General features: G+C 39.4%; 1 protein-coding gene across 2 annotated transcripts in view; it reads right to left on the bottom strand.

The window, feature by feature from the left end:
• Positions 1-20,932, bottom strand: part of LOC147166742 (receptor-type tyrosine-protein phosphatase gamma-like) — a 385,386-nt gene that overhangs the window by 133,222 nt on the left and 231,232 nt on the right. For both annotated transcript variants that reach the window (XM_086086609.1, XM_086086610.1), the window contains exon 4: positions 15,133-15,281. In XM_086086609.1, coding sequence (XP_085942735.1) covers positions 15,133-15,281 — 149 coding nt within the window. The remainder of the gene's footprint in view (positions 1-15,132; positions 15,282-20,932) is intronic.

The following is a 20,932-nucleotide window of genomic DNA, read 5'->3' as shown; positions in this document are numbered from 1 at the left end:
GGGGGATTGGGGACTTGGGGGCGGCTGGGGCTGGGTTGGGGTGGATGGCGGGGGTGGATGGGGGGCGGTGGGGTCGTGGGGGGTGCGGGGGTTGGGGGCCGGTGGGGTGCCTGGCGGGCCTGCGGTACCCCGTCCTGCTGCGTTGGGTCGGGGGCGCGGGCCGTGTTGGGGTGGGGGGCGCTCCTGCTCCTGGGTTTGCTCTCCGGCCGGTGGCCCAGGCGGGGCCCGGGGGTCGTCCTTTGGCGCTGCCGCGGCCTGGGGGGCCCTGAGGTGTTGCGCTTGCTCTGTCCTGGCGGGGGTCGACGGCTCCCCTCTTTGGTGGAGATTTTCATGCATGCCAGATCCACCACACCAGCATCTACCGAAACTCAGACACAATCTGCTTCCTCCTCAGGTCATTGAATCGGTGGAGGCTGGTGTCTGTGGATCTCACTTGGCTTCGTCTGTCCTTCCTTCCTTCCCTCAGTCTCTCCTTCGGTCTCCCTGATTTTTTATTTTTTTTTGGATTTGTTGGAATTTAGATGTTTCTTGGGTTGGGGAAGAATTCTGGTGGGTGGCCCGGTGGGTGGTGTCTGGTCGGTGCTGGATTTCACCTTCCTTGGTTTTCTTTGGTCCCCTCGGGTCTCCTGACGGCGGTGTTCGGTTTAGGTGAACGGTATGGGATTTTTTCTAATAGGTTTTTGGTGAGCTAACAAATACACGCACGCACATACACATACTCACCCACATACAAAAAATAATAATAATAATATGTATATATATATATATATATATATTTATATATATATGTATGTATGTATATATATATATATATATATATATATATATATATATATATATATATATATATATGTATTAAAAAATATATAAAAAAAATAAAAAATAAAAATAAAGAGCAATGATGATGACATTTCCGAATGAACAATCCTGAGCTCTTTATAAAAAAAAGAGAAAAAAAAAAGAAGAAAAAAAAGACGTTCACTATGTTTTTTGGGGGGGTTTTTGGAAACGGGTGGAGGAAAGCCTTGGGCAGCTGTGTATCAAGTATCAAGCAGATCTAGTTAGTTTAATGACTCGTTTTGGCCCCTAGATGGCAGCGATGACTCTCTTTGCACAAGATTGGTGGGCCGCCCACCGTGGGCGTCAGTAGAAGACGTGAGGCGGAGCTAGAGTGTTGAGGAGACAATTAATGATGATGCAACAATGGCGACCGGTTGCAAGCAGCTCACGCTTGAGCATTTTTTTCAAAGACGGAAAGCATCGATCAATACTAAAAAGCGCATTGATGTCGACGATGATGATGACACCGAGCTTGACGCCAAAGTTGGAAGCCTTGACGCGACCGTTATGATCACGTAGTAAGCCTCACCGGCTAGCGCTGCTAACGCCGGAAAACGCGCAGCACAACCGACCGGGTACTTCTGCAGAAGCGGAGATTCGATCGGGCGATGGAGAGTTGTCGAAAAGCATCGACCAATGCACATTGATGATGATGATGATGGTGAATCCCGAGGTTGACGCCAAAGTTGGAAGCCTTGACGCGACCGTTATGATCACGTAGTAAGCCTCACCGGCTAGCGCTGCTAACGCCGGAAAACGCGCAGCACAACCGACCGGGTACTTCTGCACAAGTGGAGATTCGATTGGGCGATGGAGAGTTGTCGAAAAGCATCGACCAATGCACATTGATGATGACGATGATGGTGAATCCCGAGGTTGACGCCACAGTTGGACGCGGCCTTTATTCTCACATCATAAAGCCTCACCGGCTAGCGCTGCTAACGCCGGAGCTGCACAAGCGGACATTCGATCGGACAATGAAGAGTACCCCGAGTCCAATGCATATTCATCGGAGGAGCGGGTACAGTCTGATCACGGAGAAGACACTGGTTCTGGACTACGATGCCACCATGAATGGAGTGGATAAGATGGATCAGAACATCAGGACATGAGGAAGCCAGACGTAACACCACCGTAACGTAACCGTAACATGATCCTGATATTAGACTTTATGGCAACACACACTGCAGTATATACTTGCTATTCCCCAGAAAAAACGGCCTGCAAGAAAGTGTAGCTTCTGCACGCGAAGAGGCAATCGCAGTGAAACTAATCTGTTGTGCAAATCATGTTGCGTCTCCTTGCACGCAGGGGAGTGTTTCACAAAAAGAAAAACTGTCGTTGAAACATCCACATAATTGTAAATAGCACCACAGTTGCACACATTTGTAAATAGTTTGCCAAATTGTTGTCAAATTGTTACACTGTTGAATGTAAATAAACGTATTTTGCTATCAAAAAACACTTTTTCATTCTTGATGGTAGTGTTTTATAGAAGTAAAGCACTATTTAGGTGTTTGTGGCATCATTCATGGACAAAAAGAAGTGTAAAATTCACTAGAGTGCATGAAATAATATCATTTCACTAAAAGCTTGATTTCTCCATATTTTGGTCCAAAACAAGCGCATTCAGATGAAACTAACCATTTTCTATTGTTGATTACTATAGAACGGAATAAGGTAGAAACAAACTTTTTTTTTCTAATGAAAGATGAAAGTTCAATCTTTCATTTGGTAGTATGTGTGTTTACATAGTCCAAACAGAACATTTTCTGTGGACCTTGAAAGATCAGTCAAAATGCTTAAATCGGCTGGCACTGACAGCATCCCTTTTCTGAAAACGTCTGGCAGTCAAAGAGTTAAAGCAAAAATATGTAATTAGCCATATTTGTGAATGCCAAACCACAAATATGCTGGGATTTCTATATGCCTGCACCTACTATACATGAAGAGATGGCCACATTCCTGGCCAAGTTCATTAAAGGTTGAAAAAGATGGATTGTTTACCCCTGAGGATTTGACTGCTCGCCCTAATGACTCAACAATGTACAAACAGGAGATTCAGCATTAGCACCAAAGCTCATAGAAGCTCAACATTGTTTTTCAGCTGTGATGTGAAAATAAAACAAATTCACACACAGGCACTGAACAGTTTGAGACAACAGTGCCAAGAAATGAAAACCATTACCCATGGTTATCATTATTCATCTGATGATTTAGGGCAGGGATGCACTTTCCATTTCCCACACAGCAAAGGTTGATGGGAAATAAAATCTCATTTATCAATGACACATCTTTATCTGTGATACCTGTGGCAAGGCAAAGAGAGAGTGTGAGGAACACACACACATGCTCACAGCACTCCTAGTGTGTGTTAATTTACAGCGCCTCTCTTATCGAGGCAGGTGGGTAAAAGCGTGCAGAGGAAGTTCTGAAGCCACACACATTGTGTGTGCAAGAGCTCCCTTTCCTCTCCATCATCCTATTCCTTTGCCCCTCTCATTTATCACATTTGGAATGTTTGGGAGTGGATGGAGATAAAAATGGGAAATGGCAAGATGCATTTTAATGCAACAAAGAACAACATCTCTGCTAACTAGCACAGATAGCATTCTCACCATTCCTGTAATTTGCTTTTGTTTTTTTGGGATACTGAGTCAAATAAACAATAAACAAAGATACTATCAACAGAATAGGATACATCCTAAAAGCCTTTTGTTGTTGCACTGTAGTTTGGGTTTGTCACATATTATGAATTAAGAAACCATTGAGGAAGTCATAAGCATATGTTTTTACATCCATATTCTGTCCTTTTGCTTTGCCTGGCTTCTTAAACTGGCTATCAAAATGAATTACTACATGTAACGATGGTTTCCACTGTGATTATACTGAATATAGCATTTTACAGCATTTTACCCTGGCAAATAAAGTCAGTCTATTTCTGTATTTCTGAAACTCCCACTAGACCAGAGGTTCTTCACCTTTTTTTTTTTTGTTTACTTTGGGGCCCAACTATTCCTGTGAAAAGTGGCCCAGGGCCCATTCAGAAATTATGATTTATGTTGACTTATTATTGTTTGTGTTCAATAACTAAATTAAATCTAGTTAAGGTTTATAATATCATTATCACAGCTCTGAGGCCCTGTTCACACGACGTCACACACCATCACATACCTCAAGTTGTTAAAAAAAGTGAAGCTTTTGTAAATTTGTATTTATCCTCTTTGTTTTCCTCTATGCTCCGTTTATGATGTACTCATTCTGGTTAACGGTTAACATGTTTGTTTTTTTTATAAAACAAAAAAACAAAAAACGCCTTATGTGGGCTGACAGTCCGTACTTGTGTGACGTATGGTGGAAGTGACGTCAAACTCAAGCAGCATTTGGCTAATTACTGCTGCTTAGAGGCTTGGCATCTAAATGAGCTTAAAAACGGATTTCTCTGTTTTTGTGTGTGTTAATGTAGATGTGTGTTTTTTTAAGAAATAAGAAAGTGTGGACAGATTTTTCCCCCCTACACGAATAGGGGGGAAATATTTGTTTTTTTAAATACCCTGCTACATGTGTAAAAAGCCTTAATTGAAAGCTGCCTGCGGCCTTTGCGGCCCACAGTTACAAAACTTAAATTAATTTGCAGCCCACTAGATGGTGGTCATGGCCCAAGGTTGGGCCACGGCCCAATGGTTAAGAGTCACTACACTAGACTACTAAACTACTTTGAATTTACTTTATCACATTGATATGATCGATGAAATCTCAATTTTGTTTGTTTCTTACATTTCTATTGTTACTTTTTTATAATATGTCTTTTTTTTTCAGGCCCAGTGACTGACAAAACTCAATGGATGACGCACATTTCCATCGTATCTGATCACTCGCTGATGCTCCCAGCTGCCAGCTCCATGTCATTGTTATGTCACAATTCTTAATCATGTAGCACGGAGACCTATTTATATTGCTCTTTGGAAAGTAATCGATAGAGTGAGGGATATTTTGAGGCTGATGTGTATGCTTCGGATAAAAAATCTGAGCTTTATGAGAAATATAGGTTGCCGTGCGGCTCTTCTGATTTTGGTGCGTCTATGATCTAGGAAATAAATTATAAAATGATTCCAAGTACCCCCTGCAATGTGCTCACGTAGTATCAGGCATGAAAATCCCTCACATTTTGGCGAAATTCTCCGTTTTGAAACCAAAATAGGTCACCTATATGAATCGTGGAGATCCGATGAGAAAATATTTCGGGGGTGGGTTGTTGTAGGTGACCGGAAAGTCAGTGTATGAGTGAACTCTGGGTGGGATGGGTACCGAAGACGGCACCGATTCACGTTAAATCAGATGGTGTCATGGTCCAAAGCACGTCCAAAGCACGTCCAAAGCAAGTGACGGTGACTGTACGAGGGTAGATGTGCAGCAGTGCACGCACAACCAGTGTACTGACGTAAACTCCTCGCGCTGTATTTCATTCATGCTACATTTCCTGGTTTGGGTGAAAGGCGAAGCAAGTGAGATTTAACTGCCAACAAGTCAAACGAGAGTGAAGCTTCGCGGTTACTACCATGCTTTGGTCAGCACATGGTGCCCCACCTGGTGCGTGATTTCTTGGTGCTGAGGCCGAGCTGCGGGGAGCATCGCCGTGTCGCCCGCCTCTCGGCGCAGACACAGCAGATGTATGTCTTAAACCATAGATTCAAATCATGTCATAAGGCTTTATCATCGTTACAATATATTATAGAGTTTTAGAACAATACTTACTAAGTACTTATACCATATTTATAATTTCATGGGCAACGAAATCTTGTGGCCAACTGACGTTCTTGAAAATGTGTTCAAACAATTGCACAATTGTGCAGTTGTTCCTCAAGGAACCAAAATAACACTAATACAATTATTTATCTTCTGTTCTTGTATTACTGTTTAACTTTATTCTTTATGTTGTTCATTGTAAATAACTTTGCTTCTCAATTTGTAATTTGCAATATTAATAATTTTTTTGTATTATTGATACTTTATTAATGTTATACCTTGATTTTATTTTATTTTTACTCCGTCATCTCGGGCTCATGCGTTTTAAATTCATGATGTTTCACTGTTTGTCAGATTTTATTTAATGAAAAATAACTGTTAACTGTTTTTCTTGACGCCAATACAATTTTGAACATTTAAATTCGCCATCACTTTGTCCGCTGGAACCCCAACCCCCTGCGCTCCCACCCGTTTGACGAGTGCCAGACAAATATTAACCGGCAAAAACTTTGCCGGTTAATATTCCAAGTGCATCTCACCTTTTTCACCCCTGACCCATTTTCATGCCTGAGTATTTATTTCTGTTTGACACATTTAATGAGTTTTTTCTATGTATGTTTGAAATATCCAACTGTGTTAGTGGTCATTGAACGCACCAAGAGTTTACTGCTGAACGTGAACGGCGTGCTTGGTTTTCTTTTGCTTCTCTCCACGCATCTCTGGATCGTGGAATGTCAGCACTTGTTTTTCCCATAACCTTGTTTATGTAACTGCCAATCACAATACATGGGTTCTTCATGTCTTTAAATGAAAACAAACATAGTAATGTCGCATCCAATGCATTCGCGATGAGTGACATGATGCATTATTATTATTATTATAACACAGCTAGCTATCAGTATTGAGAAGGGTGAGAAGGCTTGGAGAATGGTGTGCGAGGAAGTTAGCATACTTGCTAAGTGTATATTTACTTGTTTACAAACATTCAGTTTTTGAGGATGGCGTCAACACAGCACATCACCAGAACTTGTCACTTCATCATCGCAAGCACGACACCAGTTGGCAAAACAAAAAACAAAAAACAAAAACAAAAAAAGATAGCTGTAATAATAAGATAATAAATAATGAAATTATTCCTAATAAGAGATCAAGTAATTCACAATTAGTAAAACATAACTCTAAAAAATTATATATTCAATTGTTTATTTCATCACATTTATTGATCACATTTCTAGGGCCATTTGTATTTTTACCGGTGTCCCTGTACAATACACAATAAAATTAATTTTAAAAACTGAATACATAAATAAAATAAAAGTAAAATATCTAGTGGCCATAAAAGACACATTCAAAATATGTGGTTGTACAAGTTTTTTTTCAAGGCAAGTGCAAATAATTAAAATTCAATACAACAGAGTGCCTGAAGTAGCTCCCATTTAACCGGTTTCCACACAAACAGTAGTGTCTCCATCTGAACACTTGGTGCACAGGGTCGCACCCACATAATGATGTACTTCATAGACCGCCAAAGAAGAAAGCCGCAAAGGGATAGCGTCATTTGCTAATTTTGAATCAAAGTTGTTAATAAAATGAACAAAGAAAAATACAAGACTAATTGCTAAGAATGCTGCACAGATCATCAAACTCAATGTCTGCTACAGGCACAGACAGCGACCCCCACCCAATTTAAAACTATTGAGCGGGGATCGAAGGTTTTTATCTGCCATGATCCGAATGCAACAAGCTAGATGCTATGCTAACCGCTACGAACTACCCGCCCGCCCGAGCTACATAGACTACAGTACAAATGCACCCCCTCAAAAGCACCCCTTTGCTTTTGGTGTGGACGTTTTCCGCACGCAGACAGGAAAAACAACAATGCAACAGGCACTTTTTTTTTCTACAGTTTTCAGAATGAACGGAGCGGATATAAGAATTTAAGACTTGGGTAAATTGGATTTTAGACATGGGATGAAAAAGATATACATAAGACATTTAAGGCCTAAAATTAAAATTTCAGAATTTTTTACTTTTAAAGATTTCAAGATAAAAAAAATTGGACCCCGCGGGAACCCTGAAATATTTATTCATACAAATACAGTCAATAGTTTTCATGTAAACAAAAAATATAGAAACTGATGAATCCATATCAATTTCAAACAAAATTTTCATTGTTTTTTTTTTCAATTTCGTACTAAAAAAAAAATACAGTAATGTATTGATGTAAGCCCCACCCACCCATTTTTGTTAAGTCATGCCAACATCCGGTTAAACCACGCCCCTTCCGATTTATGCCACGCCCACTCTGAATACAGATACAGATCATTTAAATGGTACAGATAGTGCTGTACTCGCTCATCCATAGTTAAGAAGGTTTCAGTAAACTCAAACAATGACAACAGCAACATTGCCAATCAAAAAACAAAAAAGTGGTATCCACAGATAATGCCTCACACATACACAAACACACGCTGTCACTGTGTGAGGCGTGAAGGTGTGTGTGATAGATGTGCTTGGCATATCAAACAGAGCATTACAGTTTAAAGCAGCAGGTATGGGACTAGTAAGTCCCTACTTCATCATGCCATTCAAGGGCCCCATTATGCTACAATTACTAAATGGCAAGGCTTGTAAATCATACATCATTCATGGGGGAAACTTGCACAATACCTTTTTTTCCCCGCCACCCACTGAAATATGGGGAAAAGCTCCAGAAAAAAATGGAAATGACATGCCAAGAAAGTAAAATGAAATTAGTAGTTTAAGGCAGTCATTGAATGACTGAATGAAGATATGACAGCAACAAAATGAAGGTTAGGACATAAAGATCCCTGTTCGGTTAAGTGAAGACTTGGTATTGCCCATAGGTGTGATTGTGAGTGTTGTTTGTCTATGTGCCCTGTGATTGGCTGGCAAAAAATCCTGCTGGGATAGGCTCCAGCTCACTCTGCAACCCTAATGAGGACAAGCAGTATAGAAAACGGATGGATCGATGGAAGCGCCAAAGTTAAATTCAGACAAAGTTCAGCTGAGTTAGAAAGCAGATAATCGATGACTGACTGGTGTTTTTTTCCAAGCAATATGAGTTTGAGCTTGCATGCATTCAATCCATGTGAGAAAACCACATTGCACAAAGACTGAATTAAGGTCAGTTGACAAGGGAAAGCTACATTACGCAACTTTTTTTTTTTTACTAGTGGGCTTTAGTGTTAAATCCCTTTTTGCAGTATTCTAAAAATGTTTGAAAGGATTATTAACTGCAGAAAAGAGACTAAATGCAGGTTCTGACCAGTTTTCTCTGGACCAAGCGGAATTAGTTTATGATCGCAGCAGGGGCTTAAACTTCCACACACCCAGTATATTTGCAAAATGTAACCAGGATTGGATGTTTGTCTTTTTACTTACATTTTACTTGATACATTTATCAATGCATGTTTAAGAGATTCATTATCCTTATCCATTATCATATTGAAGCAAACAACAAAATAACCACATTCTGTCTTTTTTTTTATGTTCCTCTGGTGCAAAAAGGCTCTCTTGTATACAAAAAATGGCATTCAAGGATGGCACAGAACTGCTGAACAGCAAACTAACATTAAAGCATCACTAACGAACTTTCAATTTATGTTGATTATCGCCACACCATATGGACAAATGCGGTAATGTTATGCCTGTAGGAAGATCACATTTCCCATGAGGACAAGCACATTGTGTTTTTGTTTTTTTTAGCTCACGCCAATATTGATCCTTGACTGTCCTTTTTTCCAGGTAGCTTCCCTTTTTCTTTTCTTTTTTTGTCTCCTAAGACACAACTTTTTAGTTGTTTTGCAGCTTCTGCCAGGAAAGCAGTAATCGTGCATCGACATTCAAATTAACTTCCGTTTTTGTAACGAATGGCTAAAGGGGGAAGTGGCGTATGCCATAGATCAGTCAGCACATTAGTAGTTTTTTGTGTGGCAGTGTTCCTACTAGTGTTGTTCCGATACAATACTGGTATCGGCAGAGGTCCTGATACTGCATTAAAACAATGGTATCGGTATTGGTGAGTACTTACAAGTAACATGCTGATACCATTAATTCTGACGCTAATATAGGACTTTGGATGTAGCATCTTGTGTCTTGCTCATGCACGACATTCACTATGTATGACATGTTCACTGCATGCCGAGCTAAAATATCCTATTGGCCCTTGAATGCTCTGAACCAATGGCAGGACAGCTTTTTCATGTTGAGAAAAAAACAAAAACTTAGGTATTGGTATGGTATCGGTATCGGGGGTCAAAAAACGGTATCGGAACAACACTGGGTCCTACCATAATCCTCAAAGTTGCTTAGTGTCAGTAAAAATGATACAGACCCCCCTGAGGCTATGGCAAAAGTACCATTCAACTAGTTTTAAGTTGATGTTTCATCAGAAGATATTATGCAAATATTTTATTAAGGTTAAAAAAATCACTCAAAAGTCACTCAAAATTTTAATAGTATTAGGTATAATGCACTATTTCTGTCCTGCATATAACTTCTTAAGCACAAAAAATTATTAGGCCTATTCATGTTGTAGTGTAGGGCAGTATAAGTGCAACTAAGCCATGTCTGCAATCTAAGTGGTGAATGGTGACATTACAGCTTAATGCAGGTGATACATATTCGCAGTTTGACACCTGCAAATTTGCACATTTGTGTTTGATCCCCATATGTATGTGTGTGTGTGTATACAATATATATATATATATATATATATATATAAATGTGTGTGGGGGAAAAAAAGCACATTTCTCCCTGACCCATTTCCATTTCATTGTCACCATTCTAAAAGCTTGTATCCTTCTAATAGTGTGAACCTTAAAATTGTTTGAAGAAATTTAATGTTCTTCTGAGATTACATTGGCTGCTATCTTTGTTTCTTGTCCACAATGTGCTCATATAATAATAGTGTATTGAGGTGTATGGGATGTATGCATTCATGTGTGTTTGTATATTACTTTTCCATTCCTCCTCTGTAGAGATAGTGGAGCATTGTGAAATGTAGTAGGCAGGCAATAAAGTTGAACCTGGGGCTCAACAGCAATCACACCCTGCGACCATATCACAGTTAGAACTGTGGCAATATGAAGCCACATCAGAGGCCACAGACACAGAGCCTTCCAGTTGGGTTATTTTTCATGATTATTAAACTTGTTTCTCAATATAATAAAGCAATGTTAGTCTTGTAAATAATGTGTTATATCTCTCAAAATTGTTTGAGGTTGCTTCAAATACATAAAATAAACCCAAATGGGATTCTTACACAAATAATATATATAATATATAATATAAATATAATAATGGTACGGTTGGCTGGGTGCTGGGGGTGGGGGGGCTGTGGGGCGCCTGGTGGGCCTGCCGTGCCCCGTTCTGCTGCGTTGGTCTTGGGGCGCGGGCCGTGTTGGGGTGTGGGGCGATCTGGGCTCCTGGGTTTGCTCGCCGGCCGGTGACCCCTGTGGGGCCCGGGGGTTGTGCCTTGGCGCTCCCGCGGCTTGGGGGGTTGTGCTTGCTCTGTCCTGGCCAGGGTCGACGGCTCCCCTCTTTGGTGGAGGTTTTCATGCATGCCATATCCACCACACCAGCATCTACCGAAATTCAAACAAAATCTGCTTCTTCCTCTGGTCGTTGAATCAGTGGAGGCTGATATCTGTGGATCCCACTCTGCTTCATCTATCCTTCCTTCCTTTCTTCAGTCTTTCCTTTTGGTCTCGTGAGATCTCCCTAATTTGTTCGAATTTTGATTTTTCTGGGGTTGGTGGGTTCTAGTTGGTAACCCGGTGCGTATTAGGTGGTCTGGTCGGTGCTGGATTTCATTTTTCTTTATTTTCTTTGATCCTACCTCGGGTCTCAACTTCATGACTCTAGTGGGATTCTGAAGTATTCGGTTTAGGTGAACGGTATGGAATTTTTAATAGGTTTTAGGTGAATTAATGAACACACACTCACACGCCCGCACATACTCATGCACATACAAAAAAGAGAGAGAGAGAGAAAGAGCAATGATGAAGACATGTTGAATCAGTAAGATTACCGAATGAACAATACTGAGCTCTCTCAAAAAAAGAAAAAGAAAAAGAAAAAAAAGAGAACACTGAAAAGTCCTTCACGCAAATAGGCAGATCGCTATGCAGCCTTTTTACATCGCTGTATTATATATATATATTTTTTTCTTTTCTTTTGAGAGAGAGCTCAGTATTGTTCATTCGGTAATCGTATCGATTCGACATGCCATCATCATTGCTCTCTCTCTCTTTCTTTTTCTTTTTTTTGTATGTGCGTGAGTATGTGCATGTGCAGGTGTGTGTGTGCATATGTGCGTGCGTGTGAGTGTGTACTCATTAATTCACCTAAAACCTATAAAAAATCCCATACCGTTCACCTAAACCGAATACTTCAGAATACAGCCAGTCGTGAGGTTGTCAGGAGACCCGAGGAAGGATCAAAGAAAAGAAAGGAAAGTGAAATCCAGCACCGACCAGACATTACCTTTCACCAACCCCAGAAACATCTAAATTCCAACAAATTTGGGAGACCTCAAGAAACCAAAGGAAATACTGAGGAAAGGAAGGAAGGATAGACGAAGCAGAGTGATATCCACAGACATCAGCCTCCACCAATTCACCAACCAGAGGAAGAAGCAGATTGTGTTTGAATTTCGGTAGATGCTGGCGTGGTGGATCTGGCATTAAATTATATTATATATATATATATATTGTATTATATTTATTTCTATGCGAACGTACGTTGCACAGTGCATTCGTAAATTCAAAGCACACAGCAAAGCGGTAAGATGACGCCACTGTGCTTCGATTTACTGGTTGTTTCACTTTACATAGTGTTTGGCATTGGTATTGCTAGCTTGATTTTGTGAGGAATTTGGCTGTTTTACAGGTAGATATTCACTTTATTACATTCTTTCCGGGCGTTCGGGCGGGTTTCAAATAGTCAGTTTTTTATTGTGCGGCAACTGGGAAGTGCACTGCAACTTTTACTGTGGCTGGCAGACTGCGCACTGGCTGACAGTGGCCCACCGTCACCCTAGGATACTATACACTCGCCTGCCGTTGCACCAATTAGTAATTGGTGTGTGCGTCTCAATTTGCGACTGCTTGCCTACCCAAACCTAGAGCTCACTGCACGTCACTGCCATTGACATAACAATGAGTCTTCAATTGACCGAACATGCATGTTTTTTTTCAAACGTTGGAGGGAGTCAAAGTACCCGAAGAAACAAATGCGAGCACAGGAACAAAAAAACTCCACAAAGGAAAACCAGAGCCAAGTTTCAAACACTGAACATCAAAACAAAGAGACAGATGTGCTAATCACTCTCTCACCATGCTAACGACAAATAAATAATTAAAAATAAAATAAGTGTAAAGCAATAAAAGTATAGCAATTGAAGAGTACATTAAATTAATCACTCAAATCTATTAAGTGGGTATTAAAGCTGTATTACCCGTAACTCTATGCGCCAACGTGTAAAGGAAACAAGATCCCCTAACAGGGCCAGAAAAAATAGTCATAAAAACAAACACGTTTATTATCCTATCATGAAGCTTACAATGATACTGTAAGTGACGAAACCATCATAGGGGGCTATTAAGAATAACCATTCCAGCTACTTCTCTTGAAATAAAATTCCTATTGCTTGATATCTCAACAACTATTGGTACACCCGCACCATCTAATGAGCTTTGTGCAAGAGCTGATGTGGGGTGAGAAGTGAAAACCATTTCACTGTTTTCCTTGTTTTAATAGAGCACATGAGAGGGGCATTAACTCTGGAAGGCATATCCCCTCGAAATATTGTAGAATAGTGTCTAAATTTGAGTCTTTGTTTATTAGCTAATACAGTATATTCGGCCATTTTTGTCCCAATAAAAAAGATTGGGCTTCCGCCGATTCTTCCCTATTATTATTCACAGCATACATGTCAGGAAGACCAATATATATCAACCCATCAGATGCCTTTTTAGTAATATATTGTATTCATGATCTTGCATGATTCTACATGAACTGGTTACTTCCTTCCTATTTATTTGCCACTCTGGATTCTGTGTACCGTGTAATGAGAAAGGCACCAAGATAGAAAAAAGAGGGAATTGGAAGTGTACGAGGTGAATGACTGTAAAGTCAAAATACTTCTGCCTCTAAATGTACAAGTGCTGGACATTAGCTTGACTCAAGCCATGTCCACACGAAGACAGAGCCTAATTTGTTTATGAAAAAAACAAAAACATAAATTCTAGTAAACACTGAATTGTTTCAAGAAATGTGTGTCCACCCGAAAACGGCAAAACACTATAGTACAGGAGCGCAGATAGGATTCTTTAACTGGGGGTGATAGATAGATGGATGTATGGATGTATGGATGTATAAATAGATATATGGATGTATGGATGGATGTATGTATGGATGGTTGGATGGATGAATGCATAGATGGATAGATGAATAGATAGATAGATAGATAGATAGATAGATAGATAGATAGATAGATAGATAGATAGATAGATAGATAGATAGATAGATAGATAGATAGATAGATAGATAGATAGATAGATAAGATGGATAATAAGTGACCATTAGATGTTGCTATAGCATAGAATGCAGCCAAAATGCATCTATTTAGAAGCACGCACAATATTGTGGCTCAGAGAGACCACACTTTGCTCACGCAAAATAATAATTGGCGAGTGTTGGCAACTTGGTGTGAAGCCCGGTGAGCGACGCCGAAAGACCAAGCTAGCTTGATTGAGCTGAGGCAGCTAACAAGAGCGGCTAGCGGGAGTTAGTTGGAGTCATTGGCTGGAGTGGCTAAAAAGAGCGGCTAGCGGGGAAAAGCTAGTAAAAAAAAAACTTGCGAGAGCAAAGCAGAAGGTGACATGCGACGGGAGCCCGAATCATGGGACTCAACGATGACCTCCTGCAGGCACCAGCTGTGGAAGGTAAGCGGCGGTCGACCCATTGGGTCCAACACTCAATGCAAGCCCTCCTATAGCTAATGCTGCATTCGAGGATGGTCAGAAGTCAAACTTTTCTGAGTTTAAACCAGGAAGTGTGTACGGGAACGTCCCCTTGAACTTGGAAATTCCACTTGCAAAGTCGGAAAAAAAAAAGTACCTAAACTTCACAGACGGACGACAATGTGACGTCACTTTACAATGGCGACCCCTTTGGAAACACAGACCATGAATGGTAAAAAACAATTTTCTCGAGTATAAAACTAGCTCGCTTTCTTCATTCATAAATATTCAACATAACGTCACTTAACACAACGTACGTGACAGTATGCCGCTATCACCCTGCATGGAATTATACGTTGAACTACTGAATGAACTGTATGGAATGCTTATGAAATAAGATAAAAACAATGAAATTTTCTGCGTTCAGCAACTTAAAAAAAAGTATGCCCAACACTTATGCATTTTGATGAAATGCAAAAACTTTAGTAACTATTTTCCGTGTGGATGGTGATTGAAACTGTAAGTGAACACGTGAAAGTTCGATAAATGTCTTTACCTCCACCGGGTAACGTCGGCCCTTGATGCTATGCTCAGAGCCCTCTGATCCGTTGCTTGGCCCCCAGTGAAACTCCACTTTCTCTGCCTTAAATCTCCCCGGTAGGCCTGCACCTCTCACAAAATAGTCATCTTTGAGCATAATGGCCACTGGAAGAAAAACACAAAGAGAAAATCAAGACATCATTAGCGAGTGGGACCGTGCATTTCATAAATGTTCTTGAGAAGCAACTGTATTCACAGTTCCTTGAACAAGTCTTCAAACCCCTTGAACTTTTTCCCCATTTTGCCAACTTAGACCCACAAACGTCAATGTTTTTTTAAATTGCTATATTATATGATCGACCACCACAAAGCAACTCATAAATGTAAAGTGAAACAGAAATTAAACGTACAGGATACACTTTTCAAAGTTGTAAGCAAATACAAATCTGAAAACTGAGTTGTGCTTTTATGTTCAGCCCTAGAGCGACCTTTTGCTGCAATTATGGCTGCAAGACTTTTGGGGTATGTCTCTACCAGCTTTGAACATCTAGACACTGATTTGTTTTTTTATTTGAGTTTTTTGCAGAAAAGCTCAGCTCAGCCAGAGATCGAAAGCATCCATGAACAACAATTTTCGACACAAAAAAGAAATTCCACAACCTGCTGTACTTCTTTTTGAGATAGGAAATTGTAACCAGCAACAATAAAAGGGATTTTTTTTTGCATGAAAGAACCAACATTACTTATTGAAAATTATGACAGTAATGTGCAGTATTTAATATATGTTAGTAGTAGGCAATTAATGGGGCAATTAATTAATATCATTTAATCATGTAAAATATTTTTACAAAATTTGAAATTTAAATTGAATATTCATCAACATACTGCACATGAACATGATATAGTGTCAATTAATGACGTAAAAAAAATAAGTTACCAACTTACCATGTACACAAACTAATGAGTACAGTTATAAGGAATATGATTTCAAGCTGATTTTATTTGTGATGACAATATTCATAGCGCACTAATATACTGTAATTCCTAAATTCAAAGTGGCTATATTGATACTTTCTAGGGATTTCAAAAGTATCCAGTAAAAGTCAACAGTTTTAACATTTTATTGCTCACAAAGTCTCTATGTTGGTGACCCTGTGCCACTGTAATTCATTTGCTCCCAAAAATGTATACAAACATTCTATTTTAATATTGCCATGGTCCCAAAAACATATTTATACGTATTTTATGTTTTTTATGCTAGAGCATACAGAAGGCTTTGATTCAGCTTCTGACCAGAATAGGTCGCTTAAAGCAATGGTAGTTATTATGAAAAACGGCCAGCAGGTGGCAGCAGAGTACAAGAGATCAACCAGGGTCATGTTGCCAAAAGCTCCCCCCCCCCCCCTCCCAATCTTTTCAACAGATTTGTGCATAATGATGACACTTAGCTATATTCTAATTATAATTGCTGCAAAACAGAAACAGATACAAATGTACTTTTTTTCTTGATGGAAGAAGATACTCTAAACTTTCTTTTGGTAGGTTCCATGTTTTTCTAGAAAAAAAATACAATATTCTGTGGGCCTTGCAAAATCAATCAAAATCAAGTAAAAAAAAAAACTGGCTGTTTTGAGGAGGTGGTCCAACATCATAATAATGCACCACTGCTTGCCTCCACCCCCTTCGACTACGGGGCCAATAAGGAATACAGGTTACATTACCATAATGATCAAGGGTATTGGCAAGGAAAGCGGCCTACTAGTTACAGAGTCTGAGGAAAAAAAGTAAGCACCTATATATACAGTCGAAGCATCAATTTTATATGAACTAATTTTTGCGGGACTTCATCACAAAGCCAATGAATTGCACGTGTCAATTAGTAGGAGAATATATGCAGAAAGACACAGTGCCAAGCAAAAATACATTTTAAGAAGATAGACATTGACCAATGTATGAAATGTCCATGTTGGCATAGCAAAATTACTGTTATCATTGCATCGATCACTATTGTATCTTTCATGACTTATGAATCCTTCGCTGGACCACTGCAACAGTGACTCGTATTTCATCAATTCATTTTCAGCAGCAGTCAATGAATTTGTCATTTCACGCCTCTTCAGCTTCTCTTTCACTAGATATTTCCCACACAAGCTTCCATCCATCTATTTGTGAAATCGCTTGTCCATTCTGCATTTCTATTGCACATCGAGAGCACTATTGTTTTTCCCCCACAAACTCGACACAATCAAACAATCTTCATTTTGAAACACACATTTTTACCTTTGTATATTTCATGTGACATTTTAGGTTGGAAAGTTCATCAGACAATGAAATATGATCAGAATTTGAGTGTGCTGTGCTGAAAGATGTAGGTTTACCCATTTCCATCATTGTGCTCAGTGGAGGTGATCCCTCTGCAGATAAACCACTCATCTGTCGTTTACGAACTGCAAGGTATGCATGCATTATTCATGCCAAAAAGACAGGGACATTTGTCTTGTTAGCCATGCATTATAAAGAGGGGGGAAGAAGCACCTACATGCTATTTTTCTTTCACAGCTCTTGTTAGTGTTGCCATTTTTAATGGGCTTTCAACATGCTACAACAACACAATTTCTTTTTTCTTTTTCGCCTCCACTGTTTATCCACAATATGGGTATAGCTCTTTTAATAATACAAAAATCATACATTCATATTTTAGTGGTGCCTCTTTTTAGCATTTATATGACATTTGTCAATCCAGTGGTTAATCTGCACAACCAACAGATTAAAACAATTTAGATGATCTGTCAGAGGAGAGATGGCACATAATTGCAATTGCAAATTGTGATACTGTGAATGAATGTATAAAACATTTCTGCACCTGCACTGTTTCCTCCATAAATGGTCACCCATGTATCAAATTAAATTATTGCTATGCTATACATGAGAATTTTCTCATCTTTGTTGAGGTAACCATTAAAAGGTCTCATTCCTAAATTAAGAAGGCATATAACTAGGGATGCACGATAATGCTATTTTCAACCGATACCGATAAACCAATAATTTAGAAAGTGCCGATGTCGATAACCTATAAGTAAGCCGATAATTGTTTGCAAAATTAACTTGAATACAAATATACTTTCGAGTCCTACTATAAGGCTAACATGTACAAATACATTGTACATTGTTGCATTTGTGACTTCACAAACTCCCAAAAATACATCTTGTACCGAGCCCGCTGATTTTCACCGATCCGTTAGGACCAATCACAAAGCAACATTGTTTGGGGGCGGGATATGCAGCTCAGTGTTAATTTAAATTTTTATTTTATTTTAGTTATAATCTTTTAACTAAAATTAATTAAAGTTTTAGTCATAATTTAGTCATCTGATTGTATTTTAGTTTTAATCAAATTTAGTTGACGAAAAAAAGAGCAATTTTAGTCGACTAAATTGACAGTTTAGTTGATATTTTCCTTCAGCATACATTTTAACTTTAATACTGAAAATTATAACACACCTATTTGTAACTGTAGTACATCTGTGTCTTTATCAATTGTTTCAATGAAACATGTTGAACTGCCAATAATATAACTTAGTTTTCACCTAAATAAAAAGGTGCTTAATTGCTTTAGATTAATATTATAGCTGCACAATGAATGTAATATTTTTTTTTACATTAAATAAAGCGCAGTGAACACTGAACAGTTTTTGAGCGGTTCCTTTCTCCAACCCGCGTTTCCCGCACCTTCTGATTGGATGGTGTGAATTTTCGTCACTTTGCTGTTTGTTGTTTTCATTGACAAAATTGTCAGTCAATTTTAGTTATCATTATCGGCTCAATGAATGGCTTCTATTTTACTTTTTGTTTAATTTTTGTCTGAACATTTTTTCTTATGACGAAAATTATCACTGATGCAGCTGTGATAAAAGTGCCGAAGCCGTGGGAAACAAACAAACAAACCTAACATGGCGACACTAGTGAACAAATGCATGGGCACTGCAATTAATTGTGTTCTTGCAGAATTACTCCCTCCTAAAAAGAACCCAGCAGAGGATGTACTTCCTGCGATTGTTGAGGCAGTTCTATACAGCAGTGATTGAGATGAGTCCTGTGTTCGTCCCTCAGAGACATTGTGGTTTGGAGCTGCAACAAACTGGAGTGCCAAGAAGGTCCTCTGTACCCCCACTATTGAGGACGTACCCACAGTTAGATCGAAGCTAAGGGCATGTAAAATTTTCTTTGACTCTCCATATCCTTTTCTAGCTCCTTCCCTCAGGGTAGGCATGATTGAACTAAGTTTTTCTTTCTATTCCCATTAACTCACTAAACAGTTGACTCATAATTCCATAGTGGCATTTTGCAGTGTCAATTCTCGGCATCATTTGCACAATTGTCATTGTATCATAATTACAGCAATACTGCTCACTTTATTTTGATTGACGACTCTTGCCATCATTTACACAGCTGACATTGTTCGGTACTACCACGCTATTGTTTTGTTTTTTTCTGGCCAAATTGTTAAATGCTAATTTACCGGTACTCTAATTTTCCCTTCGTAAGAAGAGTGTGAAATGGCTTCACCAAAATCCGGTCGACAACATTCATATTACCTGCCTTGATGTGCAGCTTGCTAGGGGGGAAAAAAACGCAGACAGACAATTGGTATAGTATGCGTTCAAATAACATTTTGTTGTTAACTGTTCCATTTGCTTGCACTGAATTTGGGCCTTTGTCTTCCCTGCCCCTTCTACATGGAACCTGTTGCAAATGACTGGAAATTAACAGTTTATTTCTTTAAATTACCTTAAATCTAGATCGAGAGCATTTCAGAAAGACTCCATAACTTGTTTTGTATAATTTTAATGTAATTATGGGCCTGCTAAGCGGAGCAAGCAGCAGCGAAGCTGCTGCTTGCGGAGCAAGCAGGCACATATTACTATCCACCCTAGAAAAGGGTTTATTATGGGCCTGCTAAGCGGAGCAAGCAGCAGCGAAGCTGCTGCTTGCGGAGCAAGCAGGCACATATTACTATCCACCCTAGAAAAGTGTATATTATTATTTTTTATTATTCCACGACTTTTCCGCTAAAATGCGGCCCGAACCGTAGATCGCACCGGGACAAATGAGGTATCAAACGATGCGGCTCGCTCTGACTCGCTGCGCTATTATTTTTATAAGAATTCCCAGTTACCATGGCGACGCTATTCCCAAAAAACTCCCAAATAAAAGTCCCATAGGAATGAATGGGAAAAGGAAAGACAAAATCACACATCAAGCACCTTTTTCAAAGAGACGCTGCGCGTGCATACGTTAACCGATTGATATGAATTTTAGCTCATTTTGTTGGAATTTTTCCCATCTTTAGCTCAGTGTCAAAAAAAATATTAAGGAATGAAAGCTCTTCCCCCTGTGCGGGTTCAAAGACAGTGAGTGTAATCGCCACTCTGATATGCAATTAAGGCTTCAGTGACGGGAACCAAAAAATCTTATTTCCAAAAGTTTCACTTCAACTCGTCACCATGGCCACAATCTTTGCTCACTAGACCTCAAATTCGCACATTTTGTAGCCACAAGCCTCTGCTTTCTGAAAAACTAAGTTTTATTTGGCTAAGGTGTCATTTAGTACCTTTATTTTCACTTTAAGCGAGGAGAAGTCGGACTTTGGCGCCTATCTCCTCCATGTTAATTTCGCCGTTTTTTCCCTCTTCATTTTCGATCAATCATAAGTTTTCAACCTGCTCTCATTTGGTCATTTTTCATCCGATTAAAAAACTGAGAACATGCTCGCGTTCCCCAAACCCTTGCCGTTCTAACGAGCCATTTCTGGAATC

Source organism: Leptonotus elevatus, chromosome 10 (assembly GCF_054856555.1).
Source record: "Leptonotus elevatus isolate MCC_2025b chromosome 10, RoL_Lele_1.0, whole genome shotgun sequence".
Lineage (NCBI taxonomy): Eukaryota > Metazoa > Chordata > Actinopteri > Syngnathiformes > Syngnathidae > Leptonotus > Leptonotus elevatus.
Note: the sequence above shows the minus strand (reverse complement) of the source record. Positions and strands in the feature narration are given on the sequence as shown.